This window comes from Plectropomus leopardus, chromosome 2 (genome assembly GCF_026936395.1).
Source record: "Plectropomus leopardus strain MGB_pleo_1.0 chromosome 2, ASM2693639v1, whole genome shotgun sequence".
In the NCBI taxonomy this organism is placed as follows: domain Eukaryota; kingdom Metazoa; phylum Chordata; class Actinopteri; order Perciformes; family Serranidae; genus Plectropomus; species Plectropomus leopardus.
This window is the reverse complement of record NC_142177.1, coordinates 33,678,215-33,694,806: the sequence shown is the minus strand read 5'-3', so window position 1 is coordinate 33,694,806 and position 16,592 is coordinate 33,678,215. Positions and strand designations below refer to the sequence as shown.

The 16,592-nt window shown below is 38.4% G+C and overlaps 1 protein-coding gene across 2 annotated transcripts; it reads left to right on the top strand.

Annotated features, from left to right (window-relative positions):
• Nucleotides 1-2,769: 2,769 nt before the first annotated feature.
• Nucleotides 2,770-14,915, top strand: hp1bp3 (heterochromatin protein 1, binding protein 3). 2 transcript variants are annotated; one of them, XM_042495793.2, is made up of 13 exons: nt 2,770-2,923; nt 3,398-3,478; nt 5,622-5,808; nt 6,498-6,560; nt 6,675-6,831; nt 6,920-7,063; nt 8,129-8,188; nt 9,438-9,577; nt 10,096-10,186; nt 10,410-10,563; nt 11,637-11,748; nt 12,055-12,228; nt 13,459-14,915. In XM_042495793.2, the coding sequence occupies exons 2-13, from the start codon at nt 3,412-3,414 to the stop codon at nt 13,958-13,960; spliced, it is 1,851 nt and encodes a 616-aa protein (XP_042351727.2). In that variant the 5' UTR covers nt 2,770-2,923; nt 3,398-3,411; the 3' UTR covers nt 13,961-14,915. The 2 variants fall into 2 exon arrangements, with proteins under 2 accessions (XP_042351727.2, XP_042351733.2); XM_042495799.2 differs by lacking the exon at nt 6,498-6,560.
• The last annotated feature ends 1,677 nt before the right edge of the window (nt 14,916-16,592 follow it).

Genomic DNA, 16,592 nt, shown 5'->3' with positions numbered 1-16,592 from the left:
AATATGTGTCGTAAAATAATTTATCTCTCTGTTTTTTCAGTTATATTTAAGTATTTTTTTAAAGACCATGTTAAAAAAATGTTTGATTTTCAAGGTATTCCAGTATTTTTATTTTCAAATGTCTAATTTAAGTGCCTCAAGCACTTTATGTGAACCCTCAATATGACCTCAAATTTGTTTTCTTTATCCGCTGAGGTAACGTAATCCCGATATGATGCATTATGTTTTGTTTCATGCTTGTTTCATCTTTTTTCTCTCGCTAGCTGGAAGAGATTTTGAATTTGATGTGTTTGAATAACGTCAGACAAGTGGGGGGAAAAACAAAACAAAAATATGTGGTTGACATGAAGGGTCATGAATCCCAACATTTCCAAACCTGTTTCACACGACTACTTTCAAAGTGTGTCCCATTTTTGAGATTGAGTAATTGACTCGGGGAGCTCACAGTGTTCAACAGTCACTCAGAGCACCAGTGCGCACTTTACAGAGAATGAAAGTTTGAACGTAAAAAGTCATTTTCATGTCGACTGTCACTCCCCCGGTCTGTAAGCTCTTCTGCTGCGTGTCCGCAGACCTCCGACATGAACAGAATTAACCGTTCTCTTTGTGTTCTACATTTGAAATGGACATGGGAATTGAAATTTTTATAGTAAGTCCTTAAAAAGTCATGAAAAAAGTGTTTGAAATTTGGTCCACGGTACCAAATTTGGCTTCCCTAACCAGTCTGATGCATTATCTTGTCTGAACAGAAGTTCACTTGTTTTTGGATCACCCAAAACGCACTTTAGGCATTAAAAAAGGAGACGTGAGCAAACAGTTTATCAATAGATAACTGACAGATTCTTAGTCGTGAAGATTTGCTGCATTGCTGTTGTACAACAGTCTTGTCTTTGGGGTTTCGACTGTTTGGACAACATAAGCAATTTAAGTAATTCAAATTAGGAAATTGTGACTGCCATTTATCACAGTTTTTACACACTATTAGACCGTAATATGTTAGTGTACGAATTGTTAGTGAGGCAGCCCATGGTGACACAGTCCAAATTTAAACATGGTGATACTTAAGGATTAAGAGTCTTGGAAAGGTGATTATTATCTGTGTATCTTCATAGTTTACTTTATCACTCCTCCACAAACCTGAAGTATGTTTCCAATGTTTTTGTCTATATTTTACACTTAATGTGTATCAAATACTTTTCTGAACAAGAAAAAATGTGAAAAAAAGCACTAGACAACTACAGCTCCCACTACAGCTTTTCAAAGCATTATCAGAGCTGTAGTTTTTTTTAAATGTATGTCATACTGCTGGATTAATTTTGGTTAACTTAAATGTGTGCTTAGATTTTTTTTTGAGCTGTAAAGTGGAGGATATCAACTTAACATATAGACATACAAGCTATGTCATCTTTAAATCATCTTAAAAAAAACAACAACAAAAAACACACCATCAAATATGTTTTTGGCATTATCTGTCCATACTTTAAGTGAATGTACTAAAATTCAAAGGTTGCAAAATTTGTTAGCATTACACGACTACAGCTCCCATAAGCCTTTGCTTCAGACACCTTGTCAAATCATTATGAGAGCTGTTGTATTTGCATGCCGATATACATTAATTTTCTCGAAATGTACTGTTGGATCAGATAGTGTTTACCTGTAAGGTAGAGGGTATTAAGTTAAATTACAATATGGACATAAAGACCCAGCCTGTTTGAGCTTTTCAGAAAGAATGTTGAAAGAAAAAAAAATACCGTTTGTTTTCTAACTGGCCTAAAATTTAAACCACGCATAAAGCAGCGCATAAAGTATTGGATAAGTGGTCATTTTCTGCTTATTTTCATTTAGTTTTTACGTTATTACCACCAGCTGTATTATGTTTCTGTTTTCTGTCTATATTTGAATCAAATACTGTACCTAATAAGAAAAGTTGCTAACTTTATTCTTTTTAGACTACAGCTCCCATGAGTCTTTGCCACAGACATTTTCCCGCTGTATTTTTTTTAACGCTAATATGGTAATAATTGATTTATCTAGATTAAATTAACTATTCACTCAGATTGTTTTAACATGTATCATAAAGGATATTGAGTCAACTCATAATATGGACCTAAAAAGCTCAGTATCATCAGCTTTTTATAAAAAAAAAAGAACATTGAAAGAAAAAAAACTTTGGTTTGCTAGCTAGTCTAAAATGTAAACCGCACATAGGCTAATGATAAAGCAAGGGTGTGAATAGAGCACAGTAAATAATTATTTTGTGTGTGTTTTCATGGGGGATTTACTTCATCACTTCTAGCTGAGGTATGATTGTTATTTCCTTCTATAATTTAGGCTTTATGTGTATCTTATAGCTGAGTAAGAAAAGTCGCTAACTTTGTTAGCATTAGACAACTACATTTCCCATGAGTTGTTGCCACAAAAACCTTCTCAAAACGATATCAAAGCTGTTTCTGAATGCTTAAATCGTAATAGTGGAAACTTCATTTGAGTTTTTTGTAGTTGTTTTTTTTAGAAAGAACACTGAGCGCTGAAATAAATGAATAAATAAATTATTAATTAGTTTTATTAGCTTTGCTGGCTAATGCTACTTAACGGCGATAATTCTAATTGACAATTTATTTTAGCACATATTTTCTGGCTAAACGTCACTTTAAGGGTGCTTAAATGCTACAGACTATAATAAAAATGTTTAAAACATACACTGTATAATACTATAGTACTTTATACGCTCACAATGTTAGTTTGTTTTGTTTTGTTTTGTTTTGTTTCAACGGTCGGTGCGTACGGCCGTGACGTGCTGTGTGTGACGCCGCGACGTCACCAACGGTCCGAACGGGGCGGGGCTCGTAAACAGAGAAATCTAAATAAAGGATCGTGCAGAAATTTTACTCCAAAGTATCTCACTTTTCTCCTCAAGTAAAAGGTAAGTTTCCCTTGCGTTGTGATGAGTTGAAGCTCCGTGTGCGGTTGCACGGATGCGATGCTGGAAAAACCTCGCAGCTCGGCGGTTTTGACTCCTTGCAACTGAAATGAATTTTATCTGCCGTGTGCGACGCGACGCCATTACTGTGTGTATAAACCAACGGACAAAATGGCGAAATTGCCCAAAAAATCCTGCAACTCCTCTCCTGGCTCGTGTGGGAATGATTTAGATGCATTGACAAAGGCTGGCGGATAATCCCGTGAGCGGTGCACCGTCGTGAAGGCGGCTGCGCTTTGCGAAACACAAAAGCACCTTTTCTTGTGTCTCGGGATAATGGGCCTCAATGAATGAAGTGGGTTTGGCAGAGTCCTCCATGTTTCTCCGCGCACGTACACAGAAACGGCCTCTAACCGGGTCTGTGCGTCAGTGTGCTTTTCTGTGGTGTTAAAATCATTATTTTCATTTTTCATCCAGGTAAATCTCGTGTGATGCCGATACGTCGAGCAGCAACGACTCCGACCCCGGAGAAGGCCCCCTCCGTTGCAGCAGAGGAAGGTGAGGCTGGGGTCGTCCATCACCTGAACCAAAGACCCGTGAACGCACCGTCACTGGCTCAGCTCTGCAGCCTGCACAGACACACACTGTAGTCTGAGTGTTCACACTGAGCTGATGGCTGTGTGAGCATGCAAGTTCCGTTTTTTCAACATATTATCACATAAACAAGTCTCTAGACCTGATGAAGACAGTGTCAGGATCAAATACTGCAACATGTTTGATGCTTACTTGCAGATTTGACCCGTTCAGAAGACAATTATGTTCCAAACACACAAAAAAATGTTGTAATGGTGGATTTTTACTCCAAATGCAATTGTTTATAATATATAAAAAAGAGCTAGGGGGGAATAATTATCACAATAACATATTTCACATATTACAAAATTATTTAAATTTTGAAAAAGCACTAGCTTTTTTTGATTGGGCATTTTTTTTCCTTTTGTAATAGCATATTTTATTAAAAATGTTCCCTGTCTGTTTTAACGGATGAAGACCTGTTGAAACGTGGGGGAATTGGCTCGATTTCTTTCTAAAACTTGAAAAAACAGCAACTTAAAAGAAATTACCCAAAAATTGCTAAGCATGCTTTCTTATGAATTCTACAAAATCACACCATTAATTGTAGCCAGTTACTGGTTATTTATGGTTGAGAAAGGGTCATGCTATTTTCTCCAGTCACTCTGTGAGGCTCAAGGAAAAATATTTTTAGCTCTGGTGAGGGTCATGATATTAAAACAAACCAAAGTCGCACCTCAGTCGCCCCCCTACTCTGACTTTTTTAAGGGACTGTACTTTATTTATCAGAGACATCTGTTGCATCTTGCATCCCCCAACTCTGTCTTATGTTTCCTGTCAATCTTTACGTATCTTAAAGTATTATAACTACGGGTCCTGACACAAAATTGGTTGCCAAAGTTAGCTGTGGGTGCTAATGTCGTTAATTAACATGTATTTTTTTTATACTTAATTTATTTTTGTTAAGAACATAAAAGACAAAACAAGGAACAGCAGACGGGGTCATCATGGGTTGAATTAAATGCTTGATATCATGTATGAAATTATCTATTTTTTTTAATCAAGAGATAAAAAGGAGCATGGATACATTACAGTATTAAGGGCTGCGATCCTCTGAATCCACGATTGTCCTTAAACATCCTACAAGGTCCGTGCGCGTGATTCATGAAAAGCAAGATTTTTATTTATATTTTTTGTAAGGAGGGGATAGTATGTAGTAAGTCCATTCTGCTTATCATAAACACGGTTCTCCAAACAAAATGAACATATCAAATAAAACAGAAACTTCAGATTTAAACAGGATTTCCACCTTTTCCAATATTTTTCACATTTTTCAGTGGCATGTCGTGGAGAAAAAGTCAAATCATCATTTGTTTTATTTAAAGCCTGAAACACATCGAGGGTTAACCCTCATTTGCAATACAACAAACAATTATCAAAACAGAAAAATACAAGACATTTACAATATACATGTATTTAAAAAAAACCCAGACAAATCTAAAAACAATGACGGTCACAATCAATGAGATCACAAATTAAACACTGGACTGTTATCGATGAGGACAGCCTAAATGTTGCTGAAGTGTATTCAAAGTATGTGGGCTATAGCAGGATACCTTACCTGCAAGGTGAGCAACAACTTGGGAGGAATATAACAAATTATAAAGGTTCCAGATCATGAATTTTCTTAACTTTTCTTAACTTTCTTAGCTTTTCTCAACATTCATTGTCCATAACCACTTGTCCTCGTAAGGGTCCCGGGGGGGCTGGAGCCTATTGGGCGAGAGGTACTTCCGGGACAGTTCGCCAGACTATCGCAGGGCTGACATATAGAGACAGACGACCTTTCACACTCTGTCAGGTGTGACTGGACGATTTAGAGTCACCTGCAGGGACCTGCATGCAAACTTCGTATAGAAGGGCCTCGCCCAAGGTCCGAATCTTGCCCCAACCTGGATTTGAACCGGGGACCCTCTTGCTGTGAGGTGTCAGTGCTAACCACCACACCACCGTGCCGTATATTTTGCTGTTAAAACTGACTCTCGAAAAAAAAACACTGTTCAAAAAAGACAACTCATTGTCGCACATATGTTTTTTGCTTCTAACTTAAATGGTTTCCTCCTCTCAGAGCCTGAAGCGTCCTCAGAGGAGTCCCCCTCAGCCGACGAGGGGCAGGCTGCACCCTCGGCGGCGCCAGCCGAGGGCGAAGCGGAGGCCGAGGGCGCGGCAGAACGCGGGGCAGAGCCCACAGAGAACGGAGAGAAGGCGGAAGGAGAGGCGGAGGAGAAGGAGGGAGAAGCAGCCGGGAAGAAAGAGTGAGTTTCACCAGAGAGCGAGTGTGCAACTCTGAACACTGCGATATTTCACTTTGATAGCACTTTTATCTGTTAATATTATCCTTACCTCTGCTGGATAACAGCAGACGTGGTTGCAGTGTTGCATTTCCAAAAAGATGCGACCTGTCACGGCCACGGTGATTAGACAGATATCAGACAGATGTGTCGGTCCCTTTGTCCGCAGTCTTGGAGGAGTGCAGGAGGGGAGGCTGACGGTAAATCAGCTCAGATCTAAAAACTCACAGAAAGAGCAGCGTTATTTACTACAGACAAACATTCACAATAATGCCAAGAAAACATTTTTGTTTCGCCCACAAAAATATATGAAGCAAAATATGTTCTGAGCCCTGCTGTCTGGTTATTTCTAAAGCCTCATGGGCAAAATGTTTCATAAAAAGTAATGATCTTTTTAAGACCATTTCATAAAGATATGTACCAAGATCGAAAAACTCACCTGTAGGTGATGAAGTGTTTAATTTTTTGCAAGAAAACAACTTCTAATTTCCCCTCCCTTTCTTCTCCCAGACCATGACAAAGCAAACATTTACTTCTCTGCACATACTAAACTAGCCTAGTAAGTCAGTGAGGGTCAAATTACCATGGTGATCATTCAGACAGATGTTCTCAAATTTCATTTTGTCTTTCCCGTCGGTGACAAATGGACAAAGTGACAAATGCAAGGACTGCGCGGCTGGACAGTGTGCAACACACTGCTATGTTCTCCTACTAAGGTGAGGAAGTGATAAAGATAAGGGTGGTAACAATCACAGTGAAATATCGCCTCCAAAGAAACGAACCACTTCACTGAACTTGTGTCCCGCTCCTCCTCTCCTTTTCGGCGGCAGGTTGAAAGATGGCTACAAGTACGAGAAAACCAAAACCAAGAAGGTGAAAAGAACGATCCCTGCGTGGGCCAGCGTCGCTACCAGCAAAAAGCTTCCCGTTACCAACTTTGCAGGCACTCAGAACAAAGTGGATAATATCCTCATCGAAGCTATTACGGTGTGTACGAACTCTGTAAATCCATCAGTCACGTTTTTTCCCTTTTTATTTAAAAAAAAATCTGAAATCTTGTCCTGTTTTTTTACAGTCTTGTAATGACAGGTCCGGGGTTTCATACCAGTCCGTCATGAAATATATTCTGAAAAAATATCCGGGGATGGAGCTCGACAGAAAGAAGTTTCTCATCAAGAAAGCAATGAAGAAACATTTGGAGAAGGGAACCATCAGACAGGTAACTCGAGGGCTGAATGGAGAGAATCGAAAAACAGGATATTTTTAACCAAATACCATCATATTTATATTACAGCAATGTTGCAGGGTTGACTATGGGTGCTTTCACAAAAAAATGTACACAATACAGTTTTCGATAAATAGTCATCAGTAATGTGGATATGACTAATCGAGTCTGGTAAGATCATAAAATTACATTCCTTTACTTTAATGCCGCCTTTAAAACTAAGAAAAGACAACATTTATGATATTTGGATATCCAAAATCTAATATGACATCTAGTATTGCCCTGGGTAACGGTTAACCAAGGGGCAAACCTCTTTTTATTTTCAAACTTTTGCCATCAAATGGAGGTCAAGAAAAGTATATTTTCAATGAGAAATCTAAAATAATGAAATGCTTCTTGGTCTTGGAGGTAAAGCTGGTTCAGGTTACGACTGTAAATCTGTATTAATCAGCAGTTGTTTTGTATGAAATTAATCTGCAGCTAATATGATAATCTAATCATTGGTTTAAATAATTTTTTTAAGGAAAAAAAAACTCCTAATTCTCTTATTCCAGCTTCCTAAATGAGACTATTTTCTGGTTTCTCTCCTCCATGACAGTAAAGTGTATAAACATTTGAGGATGTCATCGTGGGCTGTGGGAAACATCGATGGACATTTTTCACCATTTTATTACATGTTATGGACCAAACAACTAACCATTAAATTGAGAACATAATCGACATTGAAATTAGTCGTAAGTTGGGGCCCTAAATGTAATCCAGCTCAACAGACGTGCTAACAGTTGCAGCTTACATTAGAAGAAACAAACACATTGTTCGGTCTTTAACTTGAACCTTTGATTTTGTATTTTTATTGTTAAAAGTTAAAAACAAACACACCGACCACTCAACTCTTAAAAATCTGAGTGTCACTGCTTCAAACTTTGAAGAAATCTGGAGCATGACAGGCTTTACCGAATGGTCTTTTATTTCACTAGATGTTCGTTGAAACGTGTAGGAGCCTGTGAAATGTGTCAGATCTGCTCATTTAGATGTATCTTTGCTCCGTCTCTCTCGCAGCTGAAGGGTAAAGGCCTCTCAGGAACCTTCGCCATCGGGAAGCAGCCCACCGTGTCTAAGGTAACTTAGAGCAGAGGTCAGTGCTGGTTGCCTAGCAACAGCTAATTGTTTTTATACTAAACAAAAGAGATAAAAACATGAGTAAATCAGTGAAGCCGTTTCTGTTGAGTCCTGGCTGCTGTTGATCGCTTCGCATTAAGATGACGGATGTCAGAGTGGTATTGATCCTCTTCTCATCTAACTCAAGAAAGTGCGTAAATGTATTTTCCAAAATGTGCAACGATTTCCTTAAAGCAGAGTTATGCAACTTTTAGTTGGTTGTTGAGTCGCATTTCCAGGTCGTCAAACACCAACGCATTTGATAGATGGCTGCACCAAAGTACCGACCCAAAACATCAATATTTGACGACTTGGGAATGAGACTCAACAATCAACTAAAAGTTGCAAAATGTTGCTCTAAATCATGAGTTACATTTGGACTTGGGTCTGAGCGAAATGGCTCTAAAATAATATTGCGATATTTTAAGGCTAAATTACAATACACGATATATATCTTGATATTTTAAATGTCCTTTAAACTAATGTTGACTACTAAAATACAAAATTATTGAATGCAGTTACAATACATTTAAAGCAAGTGGTCAAATAATAAAGTTAATACACTACTGTTATAATAACATTAAATAAAATACAGTTTTAAGGAAGTTAAAGTACCTTTTGTTAAGAAATTTTAAAACGTATAGTTATGATAAAACAAATCAAAGCAGGGCCCATGGTGCTTTTATTTTGAAGGACATGGCGCGTCTCAGGCTGGAAGTGTCTTTTCTGTGGACTGAAGCTTGTTTTTGGATTTTAGTGTTAGACACAAACTAACAGCTCTGCAGTTTATTTATTAAGAGTTTTGCAAATTGCAGCAGTGCTCTGTGGTTATAATTTTTAACTAAATAGTCACCGCCTGGAGCTCTGCAAAAGTCCTGTTTTATGTGTGTGTGTGTGTGCAAGAGATGAAGAGCCGAGTCGCAGTATAGTCTTTTTAATATTGCAGCTGCAAAATGCGGCAATACATCAGTATATTCGATATATCGCCCACCCCTGTTTGGTGTGGCGTGTCTCTTCTTTGACGTCCAGCTTGAGCTAAAGGACAAAGTTTGTGCTCAGCAGCAGAAGATCGTCAGTAGGCGATCGCCGTACAGTATCTGACAGATTTTCTGGTCATGTTAATGACGTAGTGTCAGCAGTTTCCTTTTCTCGTTTCGACTGGGATGTGTTTGGTTGTAACTGTCATGTCTGTAAATGGATGGTGTTTTAGAAAGCCCCACAGAAGATGGAGTCTCTGGGAGACGCGCTTCCTCTCATCATCACGCGGCTCTGTGAGCCCAAAGAGGCGTCCTACAACCTGATCAAGAAATACCTGGAGCAGCACTTCCCCAACTTCAACATCGAGAAGAGGTACAGGGCTTTTTTTTCTGTTGAATGTTGTTTTCTGTGACTTAACAATCAGGGCAGCAGTGAATATTTTTAAAACTAAAAAGTCTTTGAAGTTCCCATTTTTAATGTGAAAACAGTCAAAGACACAATATTGGACTAATACTGATAAGAAATAGGATAGATGTACGCAACTTGCTGGTATCGCAAAAGTGTGTCTTGCAAATGTTTAATATTTTCTTTAATAACAGAAGATAGAAACATCCCCGATCAAAGCTAAAATAAATTTAAATTACATTTTTAGTTCTTCAGACAACAAAACCAAGGATCCTCACTAAAAGTTTCAGACGTAAATTTAAAACATGACCCCAAATTTAAGAAGTTGACAGCCACACACTGGATTTTCATGGCTCAATAACTGACAAAAAAGGATGTGTGTGTGTGTGTGTGTGTGTGTGTGTGTGTGTGTGTGTGTGTGTATATATATATATATATAGTTGTCATTGTTGAACATGATAATGATTTCCTGAGTGTGTCCTCAGGCCAGACGTCCTGAAGACAGCTCTGGTGAAGGCGGTGGAGAAAGGTCAGCTGGAGCAGATCACTGGGAAAGGAGCCAAAGGGACTTTTCAGGTAAGATTTTTTAAAAATTACCAGATATTTGTGTCCGAAATAAGTCCCAGCTGCTGTTAGATGATATAGATGTTTTATGGTAGCAGATAAGTCGTTTGAGCGCAGTTGTCCACATGAAGGACGTCCTCTGCTGTTTAGTAAAGTAAAGCCACCACGCTGGACAGATGTAGCCGACCACAAATGGCAAATGACATCTTGAAATTTCTACGTCTGACTGTCGCAGCTGAAGCGTACTAGTAACCCGCCGAAGGGAAGCAACCTGGAGGACGCCATCACCGCCGCCATCACAGCCATGAATGAACCTAAAACCTGCAGCACCACAACTCTACGCAGATACTTAGTGGATGCAAACAAGGATAGAAAGGAGTACCATTTAGGTAAGAATCCCTCTCTCTGTCTTACTGACTGAGGTCAAAAAGCACACTAAAATCACTCAGTAAGTTTCATATCACATTTTCTTTATATCACGCAGCTGGTGATCCATCGTTGGCAAAACTAAGAATAGCGCTGCAAGAATATTGCAATAACAATCTTGAAATAAACAGATATAAAAATGTCCATTCTTGACTCAGACTCTCTCTGTACCGGAGCGTTTCATTTCTCCTGTATCCAAAATATTGTCAGGTGGCAGAAAAGCTTTTCCTCTCTGGTATCGGTTGACCGATATTGGTTTTTCAGGGCCAATACCCTTTATTAGTAGTTAATGATAACCGATATTTGGGACCGATGTGCATTTACAATAAAAATAAAATTCTTTGTCAATGATTTGAATTCGGATTATAACAAACGACACAAAACTTCGCCGAAATGCCTTTGTTAAATCAAAAATGTTTAATCAAAACTGAGACTTTCTACATATGCAGCACTTTTTTTTTCTTTTTTTTTTATAAAGCCAAGTGAAATAGGTTTTACAAAGTAAAAGCTCCTCCCATGCTGACCCTTTCCTTGCACTTTTAATTAATTTTGTCGGCAATCATTTAAAAAAAAAAACAGGATATCTTTATTGTGCACGTTGACTTCACAACAACAATTTAAAAAACAAAAGAATTATTGTGCAGCCTTCTGATGGTTTCCACTAGTGACCAGACAACACGAAAGGCACGTAAATGAAATCACAGCTGTAGCGTACTCATCTTTCCCGCTGTCCGTCCGTATTGTCACTAATCCTAATTCTTAAACGCAAACTACCAGACGTGTTTTTTCACGTGTGTTTAATAATGCCTCAAAACTGCCCCCGTGTTATGCGGCGCTGTTTAGACACAAGTTTATTATGCCGCAGGAGCGATGTTAAGGCGTTTTGATCTTTGAAATGGATTGATTCCTTTGTAACAACAAACTGAAACATTGACACTTTGGAGTGTACTTCTGAAGGCTCGTTTTGTAGCGTGTGCTGTCTTTTTATTTTGTGATGTGTGACGTAAACGCTCTGCACGGTGAAATCTTTCTTTAGTGGCCAGTCTGAGGAGGACCCTCACAAAGTGTAAAGTGCTCGGCTGGATGGAGCAGATCACCGGTCACGGCTTCACGGGGACCTACCAGCTCTCGTTCCCGTTCTACCCGAGGTACATTTGGAAAAAAGTGTTCCATTATTACTTGTTTGGTACTTTGCCTCGTGGTTTACAAATCTTAACGTTATGAATATTCTTCTTCTTATCCTCCATTTCTTTAGTGAATGCAATGTGCTTTCCATAGTATATACTGTACTTTGACAAAGTTTAAATATTTTTTTCACCAGGCTGATTACTTAGTAGGGAGACAAAATTCCTAAAAATGAAATATAATCACAGCTGACGCAGCAGTGGGGCGAGCAGAGGTCGACACAGCTGATCTTTGTGTGCCTGCTCAGAGTTTTTGGTTTCTCTCTCTAGCCCCACCGTCCTGTACCCAGACAAGTTCAAAGAGCCACCGAAGAAAACCGCTCCGCCTGCAAACAAGCGAAGGCGGACAGTTGAATCTTCTGACGAGGAAGAGGAAGAGGAGGAGGAGGAGGAGGAAGACGAAGAGGAGGAAGAATCAGAGGATGAAGCTCCTGTCCGGAAGAGGTGAGTGTAAAAAATCTTGATCCATAGTTACGGTCTTTTAAGCGGTGTTGTGGTCTGCTGGGAGTTTGCAGGATTCCCGCGGATCCTTAAAATGTCTGAAAAGGCATTGAATCCATCAATCTTAAAAAATAAAAGCCTTACTTGGCATCAAAATGTCTTGAATCACTCTTTCAAGTCTAAAAAATGCTTAGACATTGGAGATGAGTTTCATTAATCTTTTTTCTGACATTGTATCGAAAAATCTCACAATAACCGGTAACTTTGAAATAATAATAATTTACTGAATGCCTTTTGCATTAACATCACCAAAGTCATGTTTTATGTAACAATGAATATTTAAAAAATTAAATAAAATTTCCCCTAACCTTCACTAGTTTATGTCAGTATATGTCTTTTTCCCTCACTGTTGGCTTCTGTAAAAATGGTCCTAAATTTTATTCCAAGTGACATTAAAAAAAATTTTAAAAGCCTTAAATCCCTCTGGCCGTAAACTGTAGGAACCCTGGTTTGTCCATCATTCATGATAACACTTCAGTAAGTGCTTTGCGTAGAGTTTTGCACATCTTTTTTAGATCTATCCGTCCATGCTGATGTCTACTGTTTATCTGTTCTCCGACCAGCCCTGACACACCAAACCAATCCACACTCACACAGACTCGTCTGCTGCATGGCTGCAGCCCCTGTTCACACGTCTGCTACAGGAAATGGAAACACACTCTTTAGCCTTTTTTTAGTAGGTTTATCCACGTATTTGTATCTGCATGATAAAAACATTTAAGTTTTCTCTTTTGAGAAGCAGAATACGTTTTATTCGTTGGCGCCTTTCAAAACACTAAACGTCATATTACAAGGCCGAGTTCAAAAAGCAAATGCTGTAAGAACAGATCAATGAAATAAAGAAGACAGATTTAGTGTATAAAATCATTATGTACAAAGGTTTAGTGACCGGATCAAACTGAATATGCAAGTTTAAAAAGATGCGTTTGAAGATGAGATTGAAAACAAAAAGTGTCGGTGTTACGGATGTCTGGTTGTACAGGCGGCGGGGCGCAGAGCGGCTGAAGGCTCTGAAAGATCCAAGTGGGATCGAAATGTTGTCCATCTAAATAAATGTGTCGTTTGTAGTCAGTGTGCAGGTGTAACTCTTAATTGATGCTGTTTTCCGGTAACCCTGCACCCACGTGACACCCCTCTGCCTCACTAACGGCTCTCTGTTCAATTTACTTGCAGAAAATCTCGGAAGAGGCCTCCACCCAAGGCTCGCCGTCCCCCACCGGCCAAGAAATCTCGGAGCTCGAGCCAGTCAAAAGCTAAAGGCAGGGGGCGCTCACTCGCTAAGAAGTCCCCGGCCAAGAAAGCGGTGTCTTCAGCCAAGAGTCGGGGACGGCCGTCTAAGAAGGAGTCCACAGCGCCGGCTAAAGCCACGCCTGTCAAGAGAGGAGCTCCCGCGAGAAAGCCCAAAACACCAGCCGTTAAAAAGCTGAACAAAAGAGCACCGAAACGACAGGCGTCCAGAGAATCGACCCCCGAAGAGGAGGAGGAGGAGGTGACCACACCGAGGGGCGGGTCCAGGCGATCAAAGGCTGAAGAGGCGTCCCCTGAGGTGCCCGCAACGAAAAAGGCGGCAGGTAAGAGGCGGTCAGAGCCTGAGGAGTCAGAAGAGCCCGAGGTCAAAAAGGGGGCGAAGAACAGCAAGCGGTCCGGTCGTAAATCCAAGAGAGGGAAAAACTGAGCCGGGAGCTGCTTCCACGGACTGGGCCGCTCCGAAAACGCAGCAGTCTGACGCTTTGATTCAGTGCTCTCTCTCTCTTTTTATCATTTCTCCCTTTTTAACAGGGCAGTAGTTTTTTTTATTTCTATTGTAGAATAAGAACGTTATCCTACCAAGTTTACTGTACATTGAGAGTTTCTGAATTTACTTTTTAATCACCATGTGTAGAAAAGCTCAGTTAGTGTTGCCATTAAAACAAATGTGATCGGCTGCTCGATGGCAGCAAAAGCATAGCAACATCCGACAAACTGTAACTAGAGCCATGTAGTGACTTCCGTTTTTATATCTGTTCCTCATCCACTCTTTAAGCGTTGGCGACACACGTTCCTAATATCAGATGAAGGGAGATATCAGTGTTTTGGAGGTTTGAAAAAAAAAAAGAAGTTAATTATAACTTAAATATTTAAACAGTTCCTTAATGATATTAGTATTTTATAAAACTCTGATTTTAAAGGTCATGTCCTGGGATAAAATTACAATATTTTCGGCAGTGCAGCACTGCATCAGAATAAATTTGTATCCATATTTGTCCTTATGTAATTATTAATTATTATCACTAACAGTGATTGTTTATTTAAAACAAAGAAGTCCTTTGAAAAGATTAGGCCTGCAGGTGACAGCTCGAGGATAAAACACTACGTTTTCATTTCAAACACGTTGGGGGTCGGGGGGGGTGTCTTTTTGATATGTGTGTGTGCGCGCGCGTGTGTGTGTGTGTGCGTGCGTGTGTGTGTAAACGAGCGTATACATACATTGATTTTATTGCTTCACAGCTGTAACTCAGTACCAAACTGTAAGAAATGTGTGTTGTGAATAAGAAAAAGGAGGATAATAGCTCATACATACCCTGCATGCATGTATTCCTTGTGTTGTTAAGCTTTTTTCAAGTCATTAATAAAATGGCTATATTTGTAAACTCTTGCTGTTTTTTATTTTAAATGTATTTAATTTAGGGAAGAGGAGAGAATATTTTTAAAATGTCTCAGTTTCCTGATTCCAGAATATAAAACTATAAAGTTTCTTTGTTTTTTTTTTTCATTGAACTCAACTGTTATCATTCACAGATTAGTTTTAAGGTTTTCTTCATTCTGCACAAAACTACCTGGTATTGTATAATGATTCATCTCAATGATTCAGTGAACGATTTAAATGATTTGCCATATTAAACTATTTAACTTTACTATCGGAGGTTGTTATTCTCAAAAAATTAATTAAATAAATAAAAGGAAAATACAAGGGAGCATTTTTACCTGAAAACATTTAGCCTTTTTACAGCTTCCTTTTTATTTAAAGTGCAGAGAGTCATTATACTGTTTGATGTCTTGAGAAAGTTAGAAATTGCTTTTTTTTTTTTTTAATTTAATGGATATTTAATTTTACCATTACACTGATGTGTGCAGTGGTGAAAAGTAAGTATATTTACTGAAGTGCAACTTATTTTATTTAGTTATTTTTTTAAATCATGTTTTAGATAGTTTTTTAGGTACTTGTACAGCAGTACATCCAGCTTATATTACTTTCTCCACTACTTCTACTCCCCTTACTGTATCTGGCAACTATATTTCTAGTAAGATTAAGATTTTACATAAAATACACACAATAAAAATAAGATAACATTAACATCACGATTATTTTAAAAATAAAATGTCAAACCAGTTGTTGACAATCTCTGACATTTCAGTTGCTGAATTGTTCACAGCTGCACCAAACATTTCCTCTCTAAACATCTCAGCATCTGATATTAAAGTAAACAAAATTATAGAAAACCCCCCAAAGTAAGGGCAAATATGTACAGCAAACCACATCCACATATTCTACTCTTGCTGCAATATTTGACTGAAATAAGTGAAGCTATGAATAACCTTTTTCGCTGCTCACTCTTTTTGCAGCATTCAGCGAAGCTGAAATGAGGCCTACAACTAATCTAACGGACAATATTTACAAAAAATGATAACCTACAGATTTAAGAATGTATCTGAACAGGCTCATGTGGGATGGCGGTGTACAGAAAACAAGTTTCCATAAATTTAAATTAGAAAAAAAACCGATATGCCTTAAAATATTACTTAAACTAAGCCTACAATTATGTAGTGCTATTATTTATTTATTTATTCTATTTTACTAACATTATAATTATTTCATTACTTACATTTCTTAATCAAATCTATAATTATTACTATTACTACTGTTACCATTACTACAGAGTATTACACATTTTTTTTTCTGACACCAGAATAGATCTGTGTATAGGAAATGTACCTGGCAGGATTGTGAGGTTTATCATCAAATCAAAGCTTTGCTTTTAAAGTTTTTTTTTTCATCAAACTTGACTATTATAAGACATGTTTTAATGAAAAACTAGTTTGAAGGATTTATTTTTTTACTTAGCACACAACTTCACAGTGTTGTATAATGATGTATGGGGTCAGTGCTTCTTTTTTTAAGGAGTTTTAAGTAATCAATGGATGATTTAAACGATTGCCAATTTAACTTTTTCACTTCTTGGGGGTTTTCATTCAGAAAAACAAATAATTCACAACAAAAACAACTAAACACATGAACTGTTTTAGAGCCTCCTTGTTAAAATGATGGA

Bases quoted from the DNA above. Each gene is read 5' to 3' on its own strand.
- hp1bp3 (XM_042495793.2), top strand. From the start codon at position 3,412: ATGCCGATACGTCGAGCAGCAACGACTCCGACCCCGGAGAAGGCCCCC. The intron at 3,479-5,621 runs GTGAGGCTGGGG...TCCTCCTCTCAG, and splicing joins CTCCGTTGCAGCAGAGGAAG to AGCCTGAAGCGTCCTCAGAG. The intron at 8,189-9,437 runs GTAACTTAGAGC...ATGGTGTTTTAG, and splicing joins AGCAGCCCACCGTGTCTAAG to AAAGCCCCACAGAAGATGGA.